The following is a 22,795-nucleotide window of genomic DNA, read 5'->3' as shown; positions in this document are numbered from 1 at the left end:
CCTCCAGCCCTTCTTTTCCTGAGGAAATGGGCTCATTTTTCTTCTTTACATTAATTTCAAAACCTTGCCTCATACACCGTCCAGCCAGGGGTCATCACATGAGCACATGTCTTCCCACCCAAGAATTTACAATAATAGTCACCAAGAAAACACAGACCTGAGTCACTAGGGACAATTCTTCCTCATAAATACCAAGAAGATGCCATCAAGTCGTTCTGTTCTGCTTATTAGGTCTAAAATACTAACCCATCTCATTTTAGAAATGAGAAAACAGACAAGCCAGAGTTCCCAGACCTGTCCAAAGCCAGACAACTTGAGAAAATAAGTGATAAAATCTGGATTCAAAGTGAGGATAGTTTTTCAGAGGTGGTTATAACCAAAGCACATATCTGTCTCATGTCTGACCCTCTTGAGCCTGCTTCTGGATTCTGGAAGCCTCTGAGAAACAAACCCTTGTGGATGAATCTTTATTAACATAGATCTCTGTATCTTCTAACCAAATGAATCGTAACAAGCCTTTGAAGTACATGTCCAGTTTCCCTGGTGAAATATATAGATGAAATCATCTTCTAGTTTTTACTGCTTCCTATTTTTATTGAAGCCGCAATTTCCAATTTTTTTCCTTTGTTCAGAAAATAAACCTACAGTTTCGCAGACTACAGCATTGGATGGTATCTCTGGAATATATATGTTAGCATATTTTCCCAAGTTTTATATATACAAATGGATTTAAATCATGATTATATGATGGTTAGATATACTTGATACACTCAATCACCAAATTTTACCCTTTCTACTTTCTGTTTTGTTCCATTTTTATTAGCCTCTATTAGGGTTTTTTTGGTTATATGTTTGTTTCTTTACCACTTATCTTGAAAGAAAATGTAGTTTTAGTCTTTGACCAGGCAAACTAAAATTTCATTTAGATTACAGATTCTAATCAGAGTGAGGTACAAGAAGCAGCCAGGTAAATTCCAGCACTACTGAAGGTGGTGGACATTTGTGTAGACCATCCGTGGGGATGACAGCCATAACTCCTGTGTCTACAGAGAATCACTACTCTGTCCCAGCTTAGTTTCCTTCATTTGTTAGGGAATTTAGTGAAATCTTGGACATATTGTATGTAACACCATAACTAAAAATTCAGGAAGTGTAAAGCAAATACAGCTTTAATTTTCCTCTAAGAGGATGCATGTTTCTCTTTTCAAACATCAGTTCTTTTCAAAGGCACATGGCTTCACATAGTTCTCTTCTGCCTTCTCCTCCTCCAAACAGCATTCTCCCATCTGGGTGAGACCACAGTCATACTGTCATTACTGGTCACAGAATCTCCCAAGGAAAGCATTGGCATATTTGCTATGAAAATATGTTTTAATCCCTCTAGTCATACTGTGGTATGCAAACTTGTATCTATACTGATTTTTAAGGGAAAAAAAGGTATTCCTGGCACTCTAAACCCTATATTAGTGTTAAATGTATATAAGTTTTGTGGGTACTATCACAAGATTGCCCACCCACCCCCATTGTATATTCTTAAACTCACTGAAACAGTCCTCAAACTGACTGGGAATTATTTTACAAAGACATGAAATATTTCTTTACAAAATAATTTATTATTAACTCTTTTTTATTTGTTTGATTTTGCTTCTAGGCTTTACATTGTTAGCATGGGTATTTTGAAGGGAATCTGATGGCTTCATGGAAATTATGTGATTTGAGGATTCTGTGATTAAGGAAAAGAGACTGGGAGTACTGAACATGTTTTTCAAAACTGGATTAAGAAATGGATAAATAACTAAGCCAAAAGATCTGACTCATTCTGAGTTTAACAGTCCACAAGAAAGAGAATATTGGATGAAAAAAAAACAACCCCAATAATATGAGATTATAGTCAGGAACCAGTGATTCATGCCTGTACTTCTTGCTACTCAGAAAATTGAGATCTGGAGGATTATATTTCAATATCAGCCCAAGCAGAATAGTCTTAGAGACTCAAACTCCAAAACAATCAGCAACAGCCATCTGGAGGCATCGTTTAAGTGGTAGAACCCCAGTTGAGTGATTAAGGAGAACAAGCTCAAAGCCCTTAGTTTAACTACCTCCTTCTACCCCATACTGTCCAAAAAATGAACAGAGATCGGAAACCTTGATAAATCACAGGAAGAAGGAAATTTAGAGAAATAGATATTGCAATAATGGCTTTTTTTCCCTAGGTATTTTCGGGGCTGTTGTCAATGACTATCTAATACAGCATTATACATGAGTCTTAAGGGCCCGGTATGGGTGGATCACACCTTTAATCTTAGCTATTCAGGAAGCTGAGCTCTAAGGATCATGGTTCCAAGCCAATTTGGGAAGCCAAGTCTACAAGACCCTTATCTTCAATTAACCACCAAAAATCTGGAAATGGAGCTGTGGCTCAAGTGGTAGAGAGCTTGTGATCAAAAAAGATCTCAGGGACATTGTCCAGGACTGGCACCAAAAACAAAAGAGTCTTAATGATATATCTGCCCACACTTGCTCAGAATATCAATCTTCAGATCTCAGCTTCTTGAGAAGCTAGAATTATAGCTATGAACCACTTGCAACCACTAGCTTTTCTACTAACTGGAACTTAAACTTAACTCTTTTAAAGCTGATTTTTTTTTTACTTTCAGAATGTAGTAACAACTGAGCAAAGATAGATATGAGTAGTATATGACTTTGTAGTCACTGACATAGAGAACTTATAGTATACATTCATTTATAATCAAAACTAGGCCCCGCAAGTTAGAGTATACCTGTAGTCTAGGTACGAGGACCGCTAAAGCAGAAGGACCTCAAATTTGTAAGCAACCAAGAATCTATCGCCAATTAACCAGCAAACATGTGGAACTGCAGCTTAAGTGGTAGGGTGCTAGCAGTAGGCCAGAAAGCCATGGGGAAGTGTGAGACCCTGAGTTTAAGCTACAGTACCAGCCAGAAAAGAAAAGGAAAGGAAAGGAAAGGAAAGGAAAGGAAAGGAAAGGAAAAGAGAGAATGTCTTGAATGTCCCCACTGGAAAGTAATTATAGTTTTTATGTCCTGTGTGTGCTCTGACAGCTTTTTAGAGACTACAGCCTATTTTTTCATGAAACCAAAAATTGGAGAGAAGGAGGTTTCCCCAAATGTTTTCTTCAGTATCTGGCATGAATTCAGTTCCGACTTTAAAGACTTTTGGAAGAAGGAGAACAAGCTTATTCTGCAAGAGAGGTAGGTATGTTCATTGGCACAATGGCATTGAAAACTGATACTTTTATTATGTGTGATATAACTGGGATTGCCAGCATTTATAACATGGATGAAAAATTGCATGGCCTTCACCTTGGGGTAGCAAGTTAATGAGGGCATTGACATTTGGAGGAATGTAGTATTTGAATAAGAAGAGTGAGTCCAGAATTGTGAGAACACTGACAATAATTTGGGAGTGGGTATTCTGGGACCACTGTCTGTTAAAATATCTTCTGCCAAGAAGAAACTACACAGAAAGGAACTTCATACAAAGAATCCAGATAACCCTGTAGGATGATAAACCCTTTTACTTCTAAAGATGGAGAACACAGACTATCCAGATAAGGTGAATAGTTTTGTGTTTTCTTTTGCTCTGTCTCTGGAATTTTGTCAATATTTTACACAATATTTTATACAATATTTTACACAAAGGTCTCCCAGAACTAGATGATAAATATTACTGAAAAGATCTTTAAGATCCTGGCAGAATTACATGTGTTCCCTAAAATATATCTTTTCAAGAATAAAGGAACATTTTTTTCTTAAGTATGTAAAATAATGTCTCTACGATTATGAAATTCCACAGTCATTAAATATTAACTTCTGAAAAAAGCTAATCCTCAAAGGCAGCCTACCTAAATAGTTGGGTCTACTGGGAAAATTAAAGAGAAATAGAAAAGCCTAATACTGAATTGAATAACATATCTCATAACATCCAGGAACTTACAAAGACTCTGCATTGGTCCTTTAAAGAAGTTATAACTTAAGGGACTAAGTTTCTAATTGGCACAACATTCCACAGCATTCTGCTCATTGTCTTTGTTTTGTTCTAATTAATACAAAACCATCATATCCACCTAGCTTTCATTCAGAGGTAAGTTCTGTTATCTGGTGATACTGATTGCTAATATTTATTGAGTGTTGTGGATGGGGAACAAACCATATAAGGCCCAAGTATCATTTGTTGCATGAAAGACAAACATGCTTCTCATTGGCTACTAACTCACAGCCAATAGAGGTCTGTCTACCTGTAATGATAATGATAATTACATTTTACCAGTGAAATATATATATATTTATATTTATATATATATAATATATTTATATATATACAAATATATATAAATATATATTATATATATATATATATGGCTATTGGTAAAAATATATTCCCCACCCATTGAAGTGATGGCAGACTTGAGCTCACTCATATAATCACAGGCAGGGACTCCTGCTGAAGAATGATTTATAGGTCATTTATGATTACTTGAGCATTACAGGGTGTTTACATGAACTAAGATTGCTATGCATCACTAGGTAGTACTACCTGGGCAGCATCGCATATTCAGTCACTTGTTTACCAAAATATACTATGATTTCTTAGATTCTATAGATTTGTCATAGAAGGCAGTATGCCTCAGGGAATAGCATATGGGAAAAGTCAAAGTTTAAATAGAAAATACTTTGAACACTAGTCAAGATACTGAACTGCATCTCAAAATTGTTGTAGTTAACATAGTTTGAGAATTTAGTCAAACATCCTTGTAGTAAAAAAAAAAAAGTAACTGTGTAAAAATTAGTATATTTCGGGTGAAGACATGGCTCAAATTGTAGAACATTTGCCTTGCAAATAGGAGGCCTCAGTTCAGTGAGTTCCTACTACTGATTTTTTTTTTATTGTGAAAATACTGTACAGAGGAGTTCCAATTACATGGGCAAGACAATGCCTCCTCCTTTGTTTCCCCTTTTCATCCCTTCCCATCCGCCCCCCCCCCCCCCCCCCCCCCCCCCCCCCCCCCCCCCCCCCCCCCCCCCCCCGCCCCACACCAAAGTTGTATAAAGTTTTCTTGCAGCCAATTGAATCATTGCTTGGTCCCTTCAGCCTTTGATTAAATGATTTTTATTTTGTTTTTGTTCTTCGGTCAAAAAAAGACTTGTTTAGTTTAGACAATGTAAAGAAGAGGGTTTTTTAAGGAAGAAACTTTTTATAAGCTCAACATGTCACATACAGCTTCCTTCTTTTGAAATTGGAAAATCATTACTGCTGATGTTCAAATGGAAAGTATAAAATCACATCAACTCCGAGAGTGGAAACTTAAATGAGAAGGGACATGTTATGGTTGAGGCATCGACAAGACAGGACTAGGTGCGAGCTCACTGTCCAGGTGCATATCACAGAAACAAGTGTGGCAGAGCAGAAGGCTGGCAGAACAGGGACATGGGGCCATTCCTATTGTCACTACCACCTCACAGAACATGGAAGGTAACGGGAAGCCTGCCACCTTGGAGACAAGGTTGGGACTGCCTGAGATTCAAGTTCCTATAAACACTCATGGCCTCTGTGCAACATGACTTTCAATGTTAGTAGTATGCTTTCAGGCATTATCAGCAGCCATAGCCTCTATTTTATGGTATTGTGTACATATGAGATGCCCCAAACAAACTTTGCTTTACCTTTACCGAACACATAACAGATTTCTCATAAACTGTCGGTGGGAATATAAAATAGTACAGCCACCTTGGAAAATAGATAACTCCTCAAATAAACACAGAGAGCTGGGCAAACAAACACAGGGAGCCTATAATCCTAGTTTCTTAAGAGGGTATGAATGGGAGGTTGAAGATAAGAGGATCATGATTCAAGGCCAACACACCGCACTTGAATCCTTTCCCTTTCCCTTCTGAATTCCTAGTTATTAATAGAGTCAATACCTCTGGGTTTTGCTTGCTTCTTGTGCTTTAATGTGTCCTGCTCAGAAATTGGCACCCCAGGAAGCTGCTGGGGCATGGAAGAAATCTGGCTTCATAGAAAAAAGACATTTTTAGGAAAAAAGTTTTAGAGAAAAGTCTTTAATATTATTCATCATGCTGATGCTGAAGAACTGGCTATAAATACACTGAATCTTAGATGTTGGTATTTCCAGTCAAGTCAAACATCCATTAATTGAACTACCTCATAACAAATTAGAATCATATCTTGTGTCCTTTGGTTTATTTAGGAGCTGTTGTTTAAAATGTCCTTTAAAGTTAACTAACTAGAAACCACCACACTTTAAATTATATATAATATTTCCCATGCCTTGAGCTTTTTGGTATAATTACAAGTAAAATTGCATATTATATATATATATATATATATATTTATGTTTATGGTATTAAACTTAATGTTTTCAAATACACATACATTGTGAAAAGATTGCCACAATTAAAGAAAATAAAGATGGGCACAGTTAAACTAATTAACATATCTTATCTTGTTGTCTTTTTTTTCCTTCTTGTGGTATATAATTTCAGCAAATGTCAAACAAGTATATATGTTGGCTTGTTTTTGTCAACACTGAGGACTGTACTAGGTGCCTCTCGCTTGCTTAGGAAGTTGCTGTACCACTTGTGTCACACCTTCAGCTCCTTTGTCTGTGGGTTTCTTTTGAGGCTTTATGTTTGGCTGGGCCTGGGCTACAGTTCTCAAGCAAGTCACTCAGGAAGGCAGGATTCTGCCACTATGCATAGCCTTTGGTTGAGAAACCCTTCCCCAGACTTCTTTTTACCTTGAAACTCAATCCTTTTATCTCTTTCTTCCAAGTAGCCTGCATGCCAGGCTTGGGCCACTGAGCTTAGCTAAAATACACATTCTTTTTTTTTTTTTACAGAGATGGAAACTAGAAGAGTTTCACCTTTTTTTTTCTTTTTTTTTATTGTGAAAATACTGTACAGAGGGGTTACAGTTACATGGGTAAGATAGTGAGTACATTTCTTATCAAGCATTGTAGCCTCCTCCTTTGTTTCCCCTTCCCCTCCCTTCCCATCCTCCCTCCCCTCCACCCAATCCTACCCCCCACCAAAGTTGTAAAGTTCATTTTCGACTTAACAACTTGTACTTCTCATTGTTGCAACGGGTCCACTTGTATCCTTATTTAAACGACTTGTTTTTCCCCTTCCCCTCCACAAATTATACCGACATCAAATACAGGGGTTATACTGTGGGGGAGGGACATACAAAGCAACAGAGAAATAATCTTATAAATGCGTTAGAAACAAATGCATGAAAGAAAAAAACATTTAAATACATACCTTAGGGTTCATTTTCCTAACTTCACCTCATCTGACCTTTTCTGCTTGACTCATACATATACTAGATATTGCAAATAAGGGAAACTATGAGACCTATGTTTCTTTGGGTTTGGCTTACTTCACTTAATATAATTTTTTCCAAGTCTTTCCATTTCCTAACAAATGGGGCAATGTCATTCTTTCTGATGGAGGCATAGAATTCCATTGTGTATATATACTACATTTTCTTGATCCATTCATCTACTGAGGGGCATCTGGGTTGGTTCCATATCTTAGCTATGGTAAATAATGCTGCAATAAACATAGTTGTGCTGGTAGCTTTAGTGTGGTCTTGTTTGTAAACATTTGGGTAAATGCCCAAAAGTGGGATTGCTGGGTCAAAGGGAGCTCTATATGGAGTATTTTGAGGAACCTCCATACTGCTTTCCAAAGTGGTTGAACAAGTTTACACTCCCACCAACAATGCAGTAAGGTTCCCTTCTTTCCACATCCCCTCCAGCATCTGTTGTTATTAGAGTTCTTGATTATAGCCATTCTAACTGGGTGAGGTGGTATCTCAGTGTTGTTTTGATTTGCATTTCTTTTATGGCTAGGGAGGTTGAGCATTTCTTCATGTGTCTATTGGTTATCCTTCTTTCTTCCTCAGGGAAGTTTCTCTTTAAGTCTTTAGCCTCTTCAGTAAATGGTGCTGGCAAAATTGGTTAACTACTTGTAGAAAACTAAAGCTAGATCCTAATATATCACCCTGCACCAGAATCAACTCCAAATGGATCAAAGACCTCGGAGTCAAAGCAGACACTCTGAAAACATTACAGGATGGAATAGGAGAAACCCTAGGTCTCCTTGGCGCAGCCCGAAATTTTCTTAATAGAGACCCAGAAACACACAGCAAATCAAAGAAAGGTTGGACAAATGGGATTGCATGAAGTTTCAGAGCTTCTGCATGGCAAAGGACATAGCTAGCAAGATCAATAGAAAGCCTACAGATTGGGAGAAGATCTTCACTAGCTATACAACAGACAAGGGTCTCATATCTAAAATATACTTGGAACTCAAAAAATTAAATCCCCCAACAACAAATCCTCAAAGAAACAACTGCCCAATAAAATACAGATTCTTAAGTAGAGCCACCATGCTGTACTTAGTCTGCAGACTTACTCATCATTTAACTGAAAGTTTTCAATTTTGTCTGTTTCATTTGTCCCATTTCCTAGAATGTTTTTCAATTGAAAATGAAGTATTGTAAGAGGTATGGGTTTGCTTTTTTCCCCTTGATTGTTTTGGAACCTTATCTTGGCTATGTAGTCCAGGCTGGAAAACACTTCCTGAATGCTGAGATTCACAACATATAACTTTACACCCAGCCTCATTTTATATTTTAATAGTACTAAGGAATCAGTTGTGGTAGAACACACCTATAATAACAGCTACACAAGAGAAAGAAGTAACATAATTCCAGCTTAGAGATCAGCTGAGGCAGAATTAGCAGGGCTATTTCAAATAAATAAGTAAATAAATACATATATACATAAATAGCTGAAGGATTGGAAACATACTTTTATGTGTTAGAGCATTAATCTACCAAACTTACATCCCTAGTTTATTTACTCAGTACCACAGGAGTACTAATAGGAAGCCAATATATAATATAATTCCTAAGATGATGTTTAGTTTTTGGCAGCTTGGCGTATCTGATTTTACATTTAACATTTATATAGAGATATATTACTTTTTTCACTTATAATATCCTCATTTTATTTTATTTCACTTCATCCTGTTATTATTTACTTTGCCTTTGTTTTCTGAACAAAATCTGTAAAAAGACATGTGTGATCCCTGACATCTTAAATGCCTCTCCTTGTTTGCAGAGTTTATTTAACCAACCTCATCTGTCATTGTATCTTGTTGCTCATGTTAAACATTCTCTAAATAATCCATCAGCCCTGTCTCCATCCTCTCCCACTTGGCCCTGGTCATGTTCCACCTCCAACTGATTACAGGGGACTCTCCCTTCCTTTAGAAGACCAGCAGTTAAGCTAGCCTAGAGTGTCACATACTGGCTCTTGATGAAAGAATAGATTCCTAGCCAACATGTCTCCACAGTTCATTGATCTCCCTCTTGAGAAAGACTGGTGTGTCTCCCCACTGAATCTTCTCTTGAATGATTTAAACATCATGCTGAACTAAAGAGAGACCTGTTTGTAGAATTGGCTTACAGCAAGGGTCATTTTGAGAGTTGCTACTTCTGCCTTTACACAAGGGGGAATGCACATTTTTGTATCCATGTTCATCAAAGGGATGGGTGGATTGTTCTATAGTTGTCTTTTTCTTTTTTGGTGTGTCATAATCCGCTTTTGAAATGTGTATAATGCTAACTTCACTAATGTTCTGTGCCTTTCTATTTCATGGAATAAATTAAGAGTTCTACTTTAAAAGTCTTGTAGAATTTAGCTGTGAATCCATCGGTTGCTGGAATTATTATTATTATTTTTTGGTGGTCATGGGGCCTGAACTCTGGGCCTGGGCACTGTCCCTCAGCTCTTCAGCTCAAGGCTAACACCCTACCACTTGAGCCACAGCGCCACTTCCAGCTTTTCTTTTTGCTTATGTGGTGCTGAGGAATTGAACCCACGGCCTCATTCATGCGAGGCAAGCACTCTTACCACTGAGCCACCTTCCCGGTCCCTGGAATTATTTTTTGTTGGGAAGTTTTTGTATTACTGTTATATACCGATTTAGATAGTTTAGTGTTCTCATGGATTAATTTTGGAAAGTAAGGTTGTCTGGAAATGCAGTCATTCCTATTAGCTTATCTATTTTGAAGAGTTTTGAAGTATGTTTTTCACAACCTTGGATTTTGCTTGTGTTTATCATGTGATCCCCATTTTCATGTCATTTTGTTTATTGACTCATTTCCTTTCTTCTTTCTGTTTATCAACTTCTTTCTGTTTATCAACTATCTTTTGAAAGAATCAACTTTTTGATTCATTAATGTTTCATATAGTTTTTTGTAGTCTCTGATTCATTCATTTCTTCCCTAATGTTTAATTATTCCATTTCCTCTGCTGGTTTTGGCTTATTCTTGTTTTTCAAGAAGATTGATCTGCATTATTAGGGTACTAACTCAAGATCTTTTTGATTTGATGATATGTGTGGTCATAGCTCTGAATGGTTGTCTTAGAATTATCTTTGCTGTGTCCAAGTGGTTCTAGAATATTGTTTTTCATTGAATTCACTGATTTTTTTTCTCTCTCATTTCTTCCATGGCCTTCTCATCATTTCAGCCTCCTTAATTGTCTGTACTTGCTTTTGCTGTTAACTTTCAGGTTTATTCTATTATGGTCAGGTAAGGTACAGGGAATTATTTCACTTTTCTTGTACTTGCTGAGGTGTATTCTATGTCCAGGATAGGATCTTTTATGGAGAAAGTTCCAAAGTTTTGCTGCTAAGAGAAATGTGCATAGTGAAGCTGATTAATAAAATATTCTGTGGATATTGTTAGGTCCTATAGTTTTATAATATCACTTAAATTAGAGGTTTCTAGTCAAGCACTGGTGGCTCACATGTAATTCTAGCTACTCAGGAGGCTGAGATCTGAAGATCACAGTTCAAAGGCAGCTTGGGCAGAAAGGGCCACGAGACGCTTATCTTCAATTAACCACCAGAAAACTGGAAGTGGTGCTGTGGCTAAAGTGGTAGAGTGTTTGCCTTGACATGGACAGCACCTAGTCCCAGAGTTCAAGCCCCATAACTGACAAAACAAAAACAAACAAACAAAAATACCCTAGATTGGATGTTTCTGTTTTGACTTTTTGCCTGAATAATCTATCTAATTGTTTACTGGGATGATGAAGTTTCCTATTCTCATTGTTTTCAGCACTGTTTTTAAGCTGAGCATGTTTTGACAAGTTGGGTACCCTAACATTTCAATCAGTAGTATCACATTCCTTATCAAAAGAATAAAAACCTTCAGGTGTTCCTTTGTATTTATGGCCAAGTTGCTGAATAAGCAGGTCAAATGGTGAAATCTAATTAGGTTACAAGATTGAGTTCTTCAATCTTTACACTTTTAATGTGCTATTACCAGTAAGTCTCCCTCAAGACTCCCCAAAACAGCTCTGCCACACTAAAGTATGTGTGATTTGGCAAAAATAGCAAGCAAAACAAAACAAAAAAACAACCAAAAAAAAAACAAAAACAAAAAACCTGTGACAGTTCAAATTACTACTTACTCGTCCAGAAATGCCAGTCATCTTGCTAGAACTAAACAAGCGTTGTAATGTGCTACTTGGGAGCACCATTTAAGTCAGCTTAGGGATCTGGTTCTCTCTTTGAGAGAAAACTGAAATTATTACAGGAAGATGAAGGGTCATCTTAAGCCAAGTGTGCTGGCTATAAGGAGAAGGGGCTGGGCTGCCAGCTGAGAACAAAATAAAAACTGTCCAAAGTCCACACAGAGGGAGCAAAGTCCAGAGTCCAGTGTGGGCACCTTAAATATCTCAGGAATTTGACAAGGGTGAACATCGTTTGTAGCACATTTATAACAGTGAACACAAGTTAAGAAGTATAAGTTTATATCAGGCTGTTCATGAAGATACTATTTTGTCTCAAAATTGGTTGTTTGTAAAGACTGGTATTTGAAGGGAAAAAAGTTTTCATTATCTGGGATTCACTCATTTACTCATTGTAATTTTTTAAATGAGCTTTCTCAAAGCTACAGTTTATTTTTGGACAAAGATTACTTTACCCTCTTACAAAGAAGGCCTCATTTCAGTTAGTCTTCTATTGAAGGAATAAATGTAGACCTTTGATTTAATAGGCAAAGTTTTATCCATTCTGAAGACAATCAAGAATACTACAGAAAAATAATAACAAAAAATTAATGGCTGTTAACTGCCATTTGGTATCAGTTTCTTCCTTTTAAAATATAAGGCTCTGTTTCCTGTTTTTTAGTCTGTTTCCTATGTTGTAGTTTAGCTTTTACCAGTCACTAAAAGTTATTTGAGTGTTGTTTACTTTTATTATCCTATGATTAGAAGTCACATGTATGCTAATGACCTACACAGATGTCACCCTTAATGATTGGTTTCCATTTTAGCTTATTGGGAGTGTGAAACCTTGGTTAACAAATACCCTGGAAGTCCCCTTTATGGTAATATAACCACACTGAAATAAAAAAGAAGTATCTTTATGAACTATTCTCTGTCCCTGCACAGCATTCATGGATTCCTCTATACTGGAAGTTAGACTCAAGTGAGACAAAAGTTGGCAGGCTGTAGACTGATTGCTTCAGCCCACTAACAGGCACCCTTCCCAATGCTCTCTCTGTCCACAATGACACCTTTTCTCTTTGTAAACCTAGTCCTGTTCTTTATTATTTCCTTCTTCCTCAAAAGGCATGTTTTGATATGGCTGTTTTGATTTCTAGTTTGAGAGGTTGTTCACACCATGCTACTTCACTTGTCTTTGGTACAAATTCATAAAATGACCATGGGATGGATGGAAAGCTCATAGCCTTCAGTCATTATCCCTCTGTAGGGCAGCTGGTGGTATCTGCTTACTAGCCCAAGTGGGAAGACGCTGAGATCAACAGCTTCATACCATCTTCTCATCATTTTCCTTATTTCTTGTCAACTGTATCTTGTTGTATAACCTGAACATGGGCACATTCTTTTTTTTTCCTTTGTTCAATTATGGGAAAAAAATTTTTCTTCTCAGAGTTGTGTTGAAATCTCATGAGTACTTGGAAACAAAGTAACATTTGCTAAGAAAGCTCAGAAGTAGTAGTCTTCACTGAGGGCTGAAGTAATCAAGGTTTTGTGGTCTAGCTTTGCCAACTGCTAAATAGGGAGCCTTATTCAGGAAAGTCATTCAGTTGTGCATATGGAATTCTGAGAGTGTTAATATCTCAGTTACTAGGTGCTTTTTCTCAAGGTGGTGCTCACAGCATCCTCCCTATCCCTACCTTATCTGATTCTCCCGATTGCTGTTTCTAAGTATAACCTGGGTGGTTGAAGTCAGAATAGGTAAGAATTGGCCTAGAGAGCTTCATTAAACAAGTTCTTTATGAATCGTTCACTCCTGAACTGTAAGAGAGCAACTTATTCATTCTGCTGCTCCATTTGCCAGTTCTCACAAGTACCTTATGTCTCCATGTCTATAGGTGCTTAGTACGAGATAACTGACATCCTAGTCAGACGTAGGAAACTGAGGCATAACCCAGAAAGCCATTTTGCAATTAAACTCCAATACAGTGGGATCTAATGGCAGTAGAAGGGAATTAGTCACAGTTCTCAAGGGTCGGAAGGGGTCCTTTGACTCTTGATCAACTATTGCATACATGCTCTTTCTTTTCCCTCACCCTCCATCCATTTTTCCTTTTGTAGTATGCACAATTGGGATTTCTCTTGAAACAAGACTCAACCATCAATAGACTCCAGAAAGATATCTTCATAACTCCTACCCACCAATCTAAAAATAACCTGCTTTGGAATTCAGCTGTAGTTTATTTAAACTTAGGTGATTGTCCTAAACATGCCATTGTTATTTACTTGCTTATCAGAGGTTGAGATATTAATTATTCTTACAAAGTTATTAACAAGATCTGCAGCCAGAGCCGGGGCTGGAGTCACAGCTTTGGAGATCACTGTCAAATGAGTGGGTGAGCAACTAGGTCCTGTGAGGATCCTTGACACACTATCTCCTCCATTGCAGCTTTTGTGCCCTAAGGAGTGATTGGATTTGCTTTTATGTAAAATTAATTACATTTGTATTAGAATCAGCTTTCTGTGATCCTTCCAAAGATGTGTTTTAACAATAAAATAAATAGGGTAGAGAGAAGGTTGGGACATTAGGGGAGAATTAAATAGTTGTGAAGAACAATTTCGTTTTGTTTTTAAACCACAAAATACTATAAAGATCTCCAAATAAATTTAAGAGGGGATCTTTCTGACATTTGCTAAATGCTGAAGTTTCTTTAATTCCCTCTCCAAACACTTCAGATTAAATTTATTGGCAGATACTTCACAGGAAGATGAACAGTCTTCCTCAGTTTGTTATAAAGAAAATGCTTTTGTCTTGCAAAGTTTAGGGGAAGGATTAAAGGCAATTTATAGCTTAAGTAGAAAGTGGTAACAATGGAGTATCATCCTTTTCTGGAATTATTAACAATGTCAACCCAGCAGGAATTTTTACCTCTAAAAGGAATTATTTTCCTTTGTCCTGCTTTCTGGTTCACTGTGACATCAATATAGAGGTGCTAACCTAGAATCTGTTTCCCTGTTAATGAAAAGGATCCAGTCAGTTGTACAGGAGATAAATGCTGTCATCAGATCGTTTGCCATAGCGCTTAAGAAAGAAATAGATTCATAACGAATCTATTTCAAGAAATGAAACTACAAGATCTGTTTTAAATATACTTTCTTAAGATAAAGCCACAGCTTGTTTAATGTTCTAATGTTTTAAAGCAAAAAAAAAAAATCACAAGAAAATAAAATAAAACTGGTGTTGATGGCTCCTGTCTGCAACCCTAGCTACTCAAGAGGATGAGATCTGAGCTCAAAGCCACCCTGGGCAAAAAAAATCTGTGAGATGCCTAGCTTCAATAAACAATCCAAAAGCCAAAAGTGGAGGTGTGGCACAAGTGGTAGAGAGCCAGCCTTGAATGAAAAAGCCAAGTAGAGTTTGAGCCCTGAGTCCAAGCACCAGGCAGGCAGGAAGGCACACAAGAAGGAATGATTCTTCCTCTTAATGATCTTTTTAAGATTCTCAGCTAATATATGTCTTACTCTTTTTATTAAAAAGATAATTATAACTTTTTATAGTCTTTTTTTAATTTAAAAAGACTTTGTAAGTGAAATTATATTTTTTCTTTAATGCATTACCCATGTTACTATGCATAGAAAAAGAGTTATGCTTTTATACATGATGAGGCTTTCATTATTTGCATCGATTGAGGTTTAAAGGTATTACGATATTACTAGTGTCAAATAACAATGTTATTTTCCTTACAGTGTATGTACTAAATGAAAGCTTGAGAAGTTGTGGAAAAGTCATTGCTGCATCTTTCTCAATTAAAAAATTTGGTTGGCATGTATTAAGTCATGGTGTCATTTCCACATGTTTCATATACTAGGCTTTGATCTTATTCACCCCTCTATGGCTGCTTTTCATCTCCACTAATCCTTCTTTTCCTTTCCTTCTTCCTCCTACTACCATTTGAGGCGATACTACTCTATGGTACCTTTCTCTCCTCCCTTTCTGCCTCCCTCTTCCTTTTATAAACTTATGAGCTTTGTTTCATTTTAGTTCCCTTGGTTTCCACAGACAAGAGAAGACATGTACTACTTCTCTTTGTGGGATTGTCTTACTTCATTTATGTTATCAAATAAATGATAAAAACTTCCTTTGCTTAATCATATTTAATGTTTAAAGACTACCCCCTCGTTGTTGTAAAGATCTTTTATTCATAGGTAGAGAAGCTATGGAAAATGAATTTCAAGTAAGCATGCAACTGATTGTTCATATGCTGCTGTGATTCTTTTATTGATTCTAATTTATGTAGTGGTGCTACTATCAATCAGGTAGTAGAGACAATCTCAGAATACTCTCCCTTGTACAGATGTTGAAAGCCTGAATGTGAATATGCCTTTATATCTTTAACAGTGTATGTTTGGACGTCAAGTATCAGATACTATTCTTCTTCTCCAACAATTCAAAGCTTCATTGAGTTGAGACTTGCTGCCAGTTATGATCATCTGTGTAGGTATTTGTTTAACTGAGTTATCTTCTCCCTCCTCAGAGTAAAAGAGGCTGAAGAGGTGTGTAGACAGAAAAAAGGAAAATCACTTTATAAAATAAAACCAAGGCATGACTCTGGAATTGTGAGTATTTAATTTTAATCACTTAATCCTACTTAACTATTATATACAAATTATATTGTATAAACATATGTATGTAAGAATATATATATATATATATATATACACATAAATTGAGCTTCCAATTTCAAGAACCATTCTGTTCAGCCTCTTACTGGGCTCCAGAGGTTAGGATGAAATTGTTTGGTCTTTGAAACGTAAATATTCAGATGAATCTAAGCATAGGGTCTTATGTACTTTGTACGCTGAGAGCCAGAAGCCACCTTCCCCTTTTTTCATAACTCACAGGTCTTGGCCCAAGGCTGAATTTGAACCTAGAGTGACTATGATGTGAGATTCCCTGCAGTGGAATCTTAAACAGGTTGGGAATAGCCACATACCCAGGGTTGTGCTTGGCCTACTGTGCCCAAATGCCATCTATAACCCAGTGGCTCTGACACGCTGCTGTCTGAAGCTGTCGGTCTATAGATTAACTTGAATAGGCAGACCCAAGTTTCTTCCTTGCTCTCACTCATTTAAAATAGAATACCGCACTGCAGACCCTGGGAGGGAAGGGCTTGACATTTTCCCTCTTGTGATACTGGTGAGGTTTTGTAGAATGTTTTGAAGTAATCATGACTTGATACCATTGTAAGTAAATGGTATAGTTCTAAGTGAAAGTTAAGCTAGACATCCAAGAGGAGCCTGCTGAATTGGGTTAAGTGTTAACTGTCCGAATGGAAAAGATTTAAGATTTTAAGATTAAGAAAATTGAGATATGGTCAAATAGTCTTAGTTAGAAAAAGTGAGGACAACTTCAGTTAAGAACTATTTTCCACTTATCTGCAGTGGCTCATGCCTGTAATCCCAATTACTCAGGTGGCAGAGATCAGAAGGATTGTTACTCAAAACAAGTATGAACAAAAATTTAGAAGGATCCCATCTCAATAAAAGAAAAAGCTTGATGTGATAGTATGTGCCAATGATTGTAACCTTGTGTGAGGCCAAAATTGGTGGATCAGAGTCCAAGGCCAAACCTAAGGGAGAAAAAGCAATACCCTCTCTGAAAAACAGCTAAGGCCACACAAGGCTGGCCCATGGCTTAAGCAATAGAGTATTCACTGCATGGGCTATGAGGTGCTGAGTTCAAGGCTCAGTATTGCCAAGACATTAAAATAAATGGTATTTTCCTCTCAGATTTTCAGATTTATCTAATGACCAATTATTTTTGTACTTTTTTCTGATTGAAGTACTAAATAAGGAGGAATAACTATTCATTGGCTAACATCATTCAAGCTGCAATCAGAATAGAAGAGAATTAAGTTTCATTGAACTTGGAATGAGACAGCTTGGTTCAGATTTCATATTTACGTATTTGTATGTAGGATCCCCGGTGAGAAACACATGTTAGCATTCTTTGACATCAGTTAGAACTTAATTTGGTGTGAGGGGAAGGCAGCTGCAAAGGGCTCAAACACAGAGAGCTTTGAACTTTCTCTAGCTTTTTTCGGGTATGACTGGTGCTCCACCACTTGAGTCATACTTTCAGCACAGCTTTTTTTTGCTAAGTAATAGGAAAAAGAATTTTATAAACTTTTCTATCCTGGCTGATTTCAAACAAGGACTCTCAAAGCACAGCCTTCATAGTAGCTACTGTTACAAGTATGAGCCAGTGGTGTCTGGCTGGTGATTGGTTTTGATGAAAATTTTAAAAGGTGAAAAACATCCTGTATTTACATGTATATATGCATGTGTGTATGTATTTTTTATATGGACTGGTACATTTTTTTAATTTTTCTTGAGAAATATAACTCAAGCCAAAAGGTCTTGTTTGGAGGGTTCTGAATAGCTTACTTTTTAAAAAATGTTCTTCCTAACTAGAACTCTTGTATATTTGTTTCCAGAAAGCAAAGATAAGCATGAAAACATGAATTCTGACAGCAAAATGAAACAGTCACAACAGCCACTTCTCCAAAATTCATCTGACTTGAGGATGGGAAGGAAATCACATCACTCTGATAATTTTTCTTCTTAACTTCCTGCATAATATTTGTATTTCCTAGACAGTTCACTGATTATTGAATTTTACTGTATGTTCATTTAAAATGCAAAAATCACTAGAACAGTGGAAATTTTCACTTCTTTTTGTAAAAGCTCATGGTATATTATACTGGCAGACCCGAACGGCATGTATGAAAGGCAGTATCTGCATTAATTCTGAACATGCTAAACATTAACCTACAATTCAGTTTCATGGAACTCTTCTTTGTCACAGCAAAATCACTTTTTTTAATGAGCAACCAGGACACCATCTATGCATTTAAGACATGTGAATCAATGTTATTTCTGGTGAATTGTTTGTACCCATTTCACATCTACATCGTCATTTTCTATTTTAGAAGACAAGTACCATTTATATATCATAATCACTGCTGTCCCATCTCTTGGGTTGTTCTCCATAACCTGTCTCTTGATGCCCTGTGAGAAGCATGTATGCAGCCTGGTAAATTACATCAGAGGTGTGCCTATACTATTCACCTTTAAACACACATACAGTATCACTAGTGTTTAGAAGGGATTTCAATAAACAGTACTCATAACATTGCCACAGTGACCAATTCTCATCAGCAAAACAGAACAGAGATCAGAGCTACCTAGACCTGCACCCTATTAAATAAGCTTGTCTGTCTCAGAATTTTGACATGGTAGAGTTGGACATTCTATGTTGTGGTGGGTAGTTAGAGCTACAAAATGAGAGCAAAGCTACTGAGTCTCCAGGATTAAAATGGAAAAATCTCCTACTTTTTCTGAGAGTAGTTCGAAGTCAGCTCATGATGCATTGTGGTGGTTTTGTCTAATATTAATAGTTGTTCTCTAATTGCTGTTAATGATATTGGCTGTTGGGTTGAGATATGAGTCGAGAGTTATGGCTATACAGAAAAGGGGAGAATGGTATCGCTATTGAAAACCAACTATGGAAAGCAACTTCAACAGAAAAAAAGCTCTAAATCATAACTATGTATTTATGTAAAATATGGTCTCTCACCTTTTGTTTGTATTTTAAGTGCCAGAAAGCAGTTGTGGTTTTTGTCAGTTGTTGCTTTCTGACCTTCCTTTCCCCTCAGTCTCTCTGATGTACATATTACCATTCTTCAATGAAGTAATAGGGCATTTAACAAAGATCGCTATGTGCAATACTGTATTTAGTGTTTCTATTTCAATTTTTTAGGATGTTAATTTATATGAAAATAAAATGAATAATAAAATATTTCTGTGACTATTGTGAGCATTTTACATAAAGATACTTGGAAATACAGCCCTCCTATTAAGCGTTTGTTGGGAGGAGGATGGGGAAAGGAGAATAATCAAGTTATGAAGTAGAAAATAAGCATATCTAAGTAAAACAATCCTGAGAAAATGTTTATGCTCAATCTAGGATTTCTTTTTGGTTCTTCAGAAGACTTTCTGGTCATCTCAATTGGATGTCTCAACATACCTTAAAATTCCTTGTGTGCTGGATCAAACCCACCTTGTTATTTTGTCCTTCCAACCCTGCTCACGCTCCTGTGTTTCATGACACAGTGAACAGAGCCAAGGCCCACTAAGAAACTTCACATTGACATGTCATTCTACCTACTCTCTCCCCTATAACCCCTATGCACTTCCTATGCACTTCCTATGCAACAGACTGCACATCTTGCAGTGTTCTGGTGAGAAAGCTGAGAGACCAGACCTTGTTCACTTACTAGCCATGTCCTTATTCATTCTTGCTACCATGTTGCTTAATCTATAGGATTCTAAATTTTGCCATAAACCCCCACATACTTCAGAGGAGAAAGTTGGTTTATTTAAGCCTTTGGTTATACTTGTTTTCTTGGAATTGATTGATGTAGACATGGGTAATAGTACAACTGTGATGAATTGTATTCCAGGGAAGAATGCCATTTTCAGCTAAAAAGAGCTGTGCCAGGAGAAGTTTCTACTCTATTTTTTGCTTGTGGTTATAAAGGATTTAATGCCAGAGACTATGGTAGCCATCATGAAGTACAAATAGAAGGTTGGAAGTCTACTTGTAACATAGAGCTCAAAATGGAAAGCAACTTCATTTCCTTTCTTCTTCCTTTCCATTTCCTTTCTTCCCTCCTTCTCATTCTATCTTTTCTTCTTTTCTTTCTTTTTCTCTCTCCCCCTCCCTCTTACCCTTCTTTTCTCTCCTCCTTCCTTTCTTTCCTCCCTCTCTCCATCTCTCCCTGCAGGCCAGCCTGCCTTCTTTCATTTTGTTTTGTACTAATAGTGGAGCTTGTTCCCTGGGCCTCGTGCTCTAGCTTTTTTTACTCACAGTTGACCTCTTTCATTTGAACCAAACCTTTACTTCTGGGTTTTTCTGGATAGTTGGAAGCAAGAGTTTTGGTATTTATCTATTTGGGCTTCCTTCCAGCCTTGATTCTCAGATCTCAACCTACTGAGTAGCTAGGCTTATAGTGTGAGCCACTGACACCTACTAGAACTACATTCTTGATTGTGTTGTTAAGGTATTGAATTAACCCAAATCAACCAGACCTAGATCTTCTTACCTCTGGACTTCCTATCTGTGAGTTTACTCTTCAATAATATCACTTTTTAAAACTAGAGATTATCCTAGTGTATTTTCTCACATATTTAGTCCATCAACAGGATCCTGTTGTTTTACTTGCCTCATTTCTAGAACTATTCTTACTACTTTCGTTCAGGGTCTTATCAGTTGATTCTTACACAATAGTCTTTCATGAACCTCCCCGTCTCCAGACTCACAGTACAGTCAGATTGCTCTCAAGAGTGAACCCTGCCTGTGTTAATGGTTTCTTTTCACAAGTCTGTTAAAATATTTGGCAAGATGTCCAGGCTTCCTCTTAATCTCTGTTCCTGCTCTGGTCTCCTCACAGTATGCTTTCACCTTACACCTTACGCTGGAAACTCTGAAACCTCTGTGTTCAACTCTGAACAAATTGCTTTCAACTCCACATGTTTCTGCCCAGCGAATTATTGTGCCTGGTGGTTGTTTCTCTGATCACTGTTAGTTGTTTGGATGTCATTGTTATTTGAGTGATTGTGAAACCATCCATTCTTCCCTGTATTCTTCATTTTTGCTATATCAGTGGCTGCTCTGTCATAGCTAATAGGCATCATGGATCCACTGTCTGCCTATCTTCCCTACTAGAATGTAAGCCACTGCATGATAAGGGTATTCTATACTTCATGCCAATTTATGGTGGATCTGAAGGATAGTTTTACCTACATTGTTAAAGATGCATGTGTGTGTGTGTGTGTGTGTGTGTGTGTGTGTGTGTGTGTATGTGTCTGTCTGTCTGTCTGTCTATCTCTGTGTCTATGTCTGTGTGTGCTGGTTCTGAGGCACTCATAGCTGGGCACTGTCTCTGAGCTTTTTTACTCAAAGCTAGTGTTCTACAATTTGATCCACAGCTGAACATCCAGGTTTTTTTGGTGATTAATTCTCCAGTTAAGATTCTCACAGACTTTCTGTCCTGGGGTGGCTTTGAACAATGATCCTCAGATCTCAGCCTCTCAAGTGGCTAGATTGACAGACCAGAGTTACCTGTACCTAGTGCTAAAGATATATATATTTTTTGGTGATCATGTTTATTAGCACAAATGGAGAAAAGTAAGAGTTCAGCTGAAGAAATTGTAGTCACTTGCAGATCAACTCATCTTGGAGCAGAAGAGTCGTTGATCATGTCTTAATATCAAAAAGCAAGCAGGCTTCTTTCTCTGAGCGTCTTGTACATTGTACAACTGCAATTTTACAGCCTCCTACTTTCTACATGTGATAAGTTCTTTGTTTCAGCCAACTCTCAGAGGAGGGGCAACCAGCACAATGCCATCTCCCCGGACGAAGAGCATTGGAATATTCCGTTTTTTGATTTGTATATCTCTTCATACGTCTCCTCATCAAGAAACTGTGACCACCATAAAGATATATTTTTAAAGTTTGTTCTTGTTATTATTTACCAATACTAAGACGAACTCAGGGCTTCACGTTCTCACTTGGCTCTTTCACTCAAATTTGGCAAACTAACACTGGAGCCATGCCTACAGCCTGGTTTTTTGATGATTAATTGGAGAGGGAATCTCATAGACTTTTCTGCTTCCATTGACTTCAAACTGAGATCCTCTCTGCACATCAGCTTCCTGAGAAGCTAAGATTACAGCTGTAAGCCCTTGGAGCCTGACTCTTCTTTAATCATGATTCAAGACATATCTAAAATCAGGAGTAAGTACAGCTCTTAAAAATGCTTCAGTTGGAAAAAAATTGCCCATTATTTTAACCTTTCTTCTATTTCAACATGTTGTCCATTCCATTTTTTCCCCTTGGGATTTCTTGCTTGTGACAGCATATTTCCTTGGACCATTGTCTTTGTGAATGGGAATTTGAATAACCCAAGGGCTGTGTGTTCACAGAAAGTTTTACAGAAACTGTCAACCTGCATTTGTTCTTTCTGTTCGAAGAGATCTTTATACAAAAGAGCTAACATTAACCAAATACGTTCTCCTTCCTGTGTGTTTGGCACTTCCCTTCCTCCCTGTGACAGAGGGTTTTTCTCTCCCAAGTCCACTTTTCT

General features: G+C 37.3%; 1 protein-coding gene across 1 annotated transcript in view; it reads left to right on the top strand.

Moving 5' to 3' along the window:
• The window catches only part of Fmn2 (formin 2), a 170,115-nt gene extending 151,605 nt beyond the window's left edge, over positions 1 to 18,510 (top strand). The window contains exons 16-18 of the mRNA XM_013015633.1: positions 3,082 to 3,231; positions 16,121 to 16,202; positions 18,083 to 18,510. Coding sequence (XP_012871087.1) covers positions 3,082 to 3,231; positions 16,121 to 16,202; positions 18,083 to 18,109 — 259 coding nt within the window. The 3' untranslated portion in view covers positions 18,110 to 18,510. The remainder of the gene's footprint in view (positions 1 to 3,081; positions 3,232 to 16,120; positions 16,203 to 18,082) is intronic.
• The last annotated feature ends 4,285 nt before the right edge of the window (positions 18,511 to 22,795 follow it).

This window comes from Dipodomys ordii, unplaced genomic scaffold (genome assembly GCF_000151885.1).
Source record: "Dipodomys ordii isolate 6190 unplaced genomic scaffold, Dord_2.0 Scaffold27, whole genome shotgun sequence".
NCBI lineage: Eukaryota > Metazoa > Chordata > Mammalia > Rodentia > Heteromyidae > Dipodomys > Dipodomys ordii.
The sequence above is the reverse complement of the archived record's forward strand: the minus strand, read 5'-3'. Positions and strand labels throughout refer to the sequence as shown.